General features: G+C 38.9%; 1 protein-coding gene across 1 annotated transcript in view; it reads left to right on the top strand.

Moving 5' to 3' along the window:
* The window catches only part of LOC107748174 (neural cell adhesion molecule 2-like), a 69812-nt gene that overhangs the window by 48130 nt on the left and 15558 nt on the right, over positions 1-6124 (top strand). The window contains exon 16 of the mRNA XM_016562876.1: positions 3826-4000. Coding sequence (XP_016418362.1) covers positions 3826-4000 — 175 coding nt within the window. The remainder of the gene's footprint in view (positions 1-3825; positions 4001-6124) is intronic.

Consider the following 6124-nt stretch of genomic DNA (forward strand, 5'->3'; position numbering starts at 1 on the left):
GGGGGCTTTTCGCTCATTGACTAAACTGTTGTGTGTCAGGTATGACGGCATTGAAGTGTTCTGTGGAAGTGCTGTGTGGGAAAGAGAGAGGAATGGTAATGGGGGACAATCAGTGTCTTAAATTGTGAAATAAAGCAAATGATGGTTCTCATTTACTAATTATTGCACAGATTATTTCATATTTGTACACACAGAAGAACTTCTCATTAAAAATGTTCACCTAATTCACAGCTTGTGTGTGTATGCACATGAATTTGTTCTTAACCTTGTTCTAATGTTAGGCTACGTTCACACTGTCAGTTTTTGGGATTGACAACCGCATTTTCTTTACAGGTGTGAGTCTCGAAATGTCCCGTTCACACAGCAGCTTACAGTTGTGTTTAGAATACTGTCTGTATGAACGTGCAACGGGAGTCAAGCCCGTATTCCTTACCAGTAACCATAGCGACAGTGACCAAAGTAAAATCAAAGATGGCGACGTGCATAAAACTGAAAGTCTTATCACTTTCTGACACGACAAGAGTCCAATCGAGCCGCGAGTTCTTTCGTCAAATCTTCATTAACCAACAGCAGCTTTTAAATTTGGGTGGAGAGCGGAGTATTTGAGTCGCGCGCAAAACACAAAACTGACGGGAGCGGCTCCGGTGGAAAACTTGACGGGCTCTAAAACGTTCAGATGACACGCAGCTTATTTCCCGTCACTGTAAGTTACTGAAAACACACGCGAAAACACGTAGACATGCGTTTGTGCGTCAGAGCGGCTCTCTCTCGTGCTGTATGACGTGACAGACAATTAGTTGTCAAGTCCTGTTCCGTTCACACAGCGCGTGTGCTCCGAGAATGCGGTTGTGGGTCCTGAAAATTTACGGGTGTGAGTTCGGTTACAGAATGCGGTTGTCACGCCCGTAAATAACCGAACTGTGTGTGAACGTAACCGTATTAAGGACTCAAAAACAGGACTGACAACCGTATTCTGCTGCTGTGTGAACGTGGCCTTAATGAATTTGGATTATTATATTAAATCAACGACCACAGGCCCAAGGTTAGTCATTTGCATAAAACACGCCCAAACCTTCTTCATATAGAGACTTTCTGCACAACTTTTCCTTTACAGCCTTTCATCACTCTCGAACATATGATGTTCTCTAAAGATGCTGTGCTCTTGTCTGAGAGACGCTGAGAAACAAGATCCACTGCCAAGTATGTCACTTTCAAAACCAGTTCAAACTCAATGAACACCTTTAATACAGGAACAGATTACATGAGTCAGCTGTACATATGTGTATCTGCACTGTTATTCAATGGAACCTCGCTGCTAGAGCCCCCCCATCTCTCTCCCACTTCGCTTCCTGTCAGTTCTGATCTATCCTATTGTAATAAAGGCGAAAATAACAAAAATGAAATATTAAAAAAAAGTTTTTTTAAGCAGTTTTTGTTTTCTTTATTTTTATATTTATTTCATTTATTATTTTATTTATTATTTTAAATTTAATACCTACAATTACTCTTACTTAATTCAGAACAACAAAAATATCCATTGATGTGCATTGTATCTCGATCTGAGTTGAGTTCAATAAGCTATAATGCACAAATGGCTGTACAGGAAAGGTTGTGTTAGGATAAGGGTAAAAACAAATATATTTATATCCAAAAGTATATGAAAAGCATCTGTGTGCACGTAAGAACACTTTTATTATTATGCTGGTAATATTATTATCTGGTTGGGCAGTTACATAGAGTCTAACTGCAGAAGTTTAAACAACAGCAAAATATCCAGAAAAAGACCCTTATGCCTTTTGCCAAAGCCTTGAATATCGCATGACTTTTTGCAGCCAATATTTGTTAATGGCATCAAATTAGACAAAACACTTAGAGTAGATCTAACTTGGAGCAAGCGCTGAGACCATAAAGTGTCAGAACTCTTAAAAAGCCTTATGTGACACTGCATTTTTTGTTCCTTGTGTATTGTCGCCATTGTTTCACAATCAAAAAGTTTGTTTACAGGTCATGAGGTTATCAAGTGTTACCACACTAGCATGTTTACACGTTCACCACAGCATTCTCTCTCTCTCACACAATCCTTCTGTTTGTTTTTCCACTTTTGAGCCTCAGCGTCTCCTCATTTGCTTCATCTCTGTCTGTCTCACTGTGTTTGGTGATGCCTCGCTTCCTCCTCAACCTTAATAGGGTCCGCTGGCATCTTTTCCTTCTCTTATTTGTACTCTTCCCTTATTTTCTCTTTTTATATCTCTCTCTCTCATTTGCTCTGTCTCTGATCGCCTGTGCATGTGGAGGTGAGAACTGGGGAAATGGAGATGTCACAGCCTGGGGAGACAGCTCGCCTAAAGACTTCAACCATTTAGCCTTTAAAGAGCTGAGGCGTTTTGAAAATGTCAAAATATAAAAGCAACGACTTTTTGAAGGCAGCTTGTGTGGGCTTAGTTTCACAATTTTAGCCAGCAGAACAGCCGGCACACACAAGCACACATACATTATTTTATATTACACACACACTCATGCTCAGAAGCTCTGCAGGCAGGGACACAAAGAGAATAACGGATGCGTTAGAGTGTTTCAGCTGTTTAAGTGTGTGGAAAAGCTTGAGGATTAGAGAAAAGAATCTCTTTTTTATCTGTTGCTCCAAGGAAAAAGGAGCAGATGGCCTCTCGGGCCACTTTCATCTGCAATTCTGTTATTCACTCTCTTTGTGTGACAATTTGACAATTTGGTTGAGAAAAGAGCAAGTATTGGCTTTATAATGTGAGTATAACCATAATTTAATATTTTAGAGAGAGGCAGAGATGCGCGCAAGTATTGGCTTTATTCTGTGGTAATATACAGGTGCATCTCAATAAATTAGAATGTCGTGGAAAAGTTCATTTATTTCAGTAATTCAACTCAAATTGTGAAACTTGTGTATTAAATAAATTCAATGCACACAGACTGAAGTAGTTTAAGTCTTTGGTTCTTTTAATTGTGATGATTTTGGCTCACATTTAACAAAAACCCACCAACTCACTATCTCAACAAATTAGAATACTCCATAAGACCAATTCCAACCGGACAATAATCCAAAATCAACACAAAAATGGGTCACTGGGCACAAAACCAAGCTTCTGCTATGGTCATTCCAGTTCCCTGACCTGAACCCTATAGAAAGTGAGTGTGGTGAACTGAAGAGGAGAAGCACCATCATGGAGCTGGGAATCTGAAGGGTCTGGAGAGATTCTGGATGAAGGAATTGTCTCTGATCTCTTGTCAGGTGCTCTCTAACCTCATCAGGCATTATAGGAGAAAACTTAGAGCTGTTATTATGCCAAATGGAGGTTTCAAAAAGCATTGAATAAAAGGGTACTGTTAATTGTGTCCAATGTGTATTAGAGAAAAAACATTTATGTCATAATGATATTTCCCCACATTTTAAATTCTTATTCTCAAATGAAAGGTTAGATTTATGTGAATTTTTAAAATAAAAGATCAAAATGATTAACAATGCAGATTTATTTTCACAGCCTTCTTTGATCATATTTACCAAGGGTGCCAATAATTCTGACCACGACTGTGTATATATATAGAGAGAGAGAGAGAGAGAGATTATACCCAAAGTATAAAGCCAATACTTGCACTTTTCTCAGCCATATCCTTCAAAATTGTCACACAGAATAGAATGTAGCCACTGTTTAAACACCTGAACATTCTAATGCAATAACAAGTTGTCTTATTTATTTATAAGTACAGTGAGAACAAATGTGCCCTAAAGCAAAAATTAATATCAAATACTCATATGCTTGTGCAAATTTTATGAAACACTTGTGGCTTTTGCAGGATAAAGAAGAACAGTGGATGACTAAACTGGTTCCAGGGGTGAATGATTTCGTGTTGCTGCAACCGCTCCAGTGGAATACACAGTATGAGGTGGAAATCACTGCACGCAATGTCAAAGGCCTGTCTGAACCCACCTTTGTGAAGTTCTCCATGCCTCAGAAACCTGACATCACAGGTACACGCACTTCCACAAAACACGCACAGTACTCTTTTCCATATGACAAATTGAGTCCGATTACCTACAGCACTTCATCACCCACTCACAATATCTATAGCTGAAATTATATGTCTCCTATTATAATTATATGCCCTGCTACAGTTCAGCACACTTGCCACCCACCCACGCTTGATAGAGCTTGTGTATCCCACATTCACAATCAGACGTGCAAAGAAACCCACTGTAACTGTTTCTCTGTCCTAATCATAAGCGATTTGTCAGAGGAAGCACTATCTCCCGTAGGAAAAAATGGACGAGAAAGAAATTGCCACTACAAAAATAAACCAATTATGCTTATATGTCTAACTGTCTAGCAGTTAGTGCCTCCATGTCACTGTGATTGGCTGATTGACCATGTGCATTTTGCAGTTGGATCTCTTTTATGAAAAGGCTTTTAATATTTGGCTTACTTGGTCCCAACAGACCTGTGGTCACCATGAAATCACAAACATTCAAGAATCAATCAGAAGCACTATGTAGCCAATGGGTTGTCTCTGAATGGTCCAAGGATGAAGGGTAATAGTGTTGATAGCTGATGAAGGTGATCAACCAGCCAAAAGAAACAGGCAGAACTACTATTTTCTAATGCGAATATAAGGGTAAAACATTTTAAAGAGGTCTGTCGATTACTTGTCAACTCTCAATACCTCTGTTCCTTTGTGGGCGGGATCTCAGGAAGGAGATAATTTTTCAGCTAAAAGCATTACATTTTATTTTTTTGTACGCTTAAAATAACGCCTAAATTATAACCATGTGAGCCACATGATCTACTGTAAACAAAAGAGCATGTTTTCCCACCTGGTAGGAAAATTGATTTGGAAATATGTGAAAAAGACCATTTTAAAAGTGCTGGTCAAGGTATTGTGATTGTGGTTTAATGGTTCTGGTGGTTTAAATATATGCAAAAATGCTGGAAAAACGTGTCATGATTTTTTTTTGTACAGTACATTGTTATTTTCTAACTTCCTGCCACTGTTGATCCCTGGATTAATTTTTTATTTTTTGCGTTTATTTGATAGATGTTTGGAATAGAGGATAAATGTGTAATGGTGTCGATGTAAGCATTTTGCTTTGAGTGTATGGGGTCCCAGGTTCATATCTTCTCTAATAACAATGTTTGTTTTAATGAAGCAAGCAAAATTGCAGCTGTCCGTGAGTGGATTTATATTAGGGGATGCAACTGATGAACACAAAAGTGTAGCTGCAAGCTATTTCATAAAGTGGTGAGGACAATGTCCTCACAATGCCACCATATAATATAGATAGATAGATAGATAGATAGATAGAATGGATGGCTAGATAGATAGATAGAACAAGTCAGTCATTTTATTTCATTTTATCTTTTTAGTACATGATAAACAAAATATGCCTTGCAGTCTGCTGTTGGGACAAAATGCCTGTCCTGAAAAATGCCATGATATTGGCAGATGATATTTAAATTTTGTCTGGACTTGTCCAATTATGTATGAAATATTCCTAGAGGCAGTGTCAGTGCATGCATAGGTATACATCAGAGAGTGTGTGTGTGTTGACAGCACTGCTTCTCAGCAGCTTGGATTTACCTTGTTAATTCAATGTCATTTGTATATTCTCTCCCAACTCCTCCTCATCCTTTCCTTTTTCTCTCCCTCTCCGCCTGCACCCCTTCATCCCCACTGGCCCACGCTCTTATTTATAATTCTATTGTGCTTCGTCTCGTTGTTTCACTCTAAACAATCTTGCTCTCCAATTCCCACCTAATGAATTATGCAACGCATTCTGGGCCACATCGCAAATCGCTGGGCTTTTTGTTTTGCAATGAACTGCCACTAAACTTCCCTTTCTGTGTGCCTATAAACGCCCTGCGATCTTTTCAATCAAACAAACCTTTACAACCTTTACAGGTTTGGACTGCTCACTCACTCTTCGCTTGTATGTCAATATTATTGTCACATTCACCCCTTTCACCCCTGTGACCTGCACCCAAATAATCTGTTTATCTCATTTGCACTCTTGTAAACATCTATTCTATTAACCCACTGCTATGGTGTTGTGAATAAACTGCTTTTCATTCTCTCGCGTGACCTTCTGTGTGCGTAACCA

Source organism: Sinocyclocheilus rhinocerous, unplaced genomic scaffold (assembly GCF_001515625.1).
Source record: "Sinocyclocheilus rhinocerous isolate Xijiao unplaced genomic scaffold, SAMN03320098_v1.1 scaffold289, whole genome shotgun sequence".
Taxonomy (NCBI): domain Eukaryota; kingdom Metazoa; phylum Chordata; class Actinopteri; order Cypriniformes; family Cyprinidae; genus Sinocyclocheilus; species Sinocyclocheilus rhinocerous.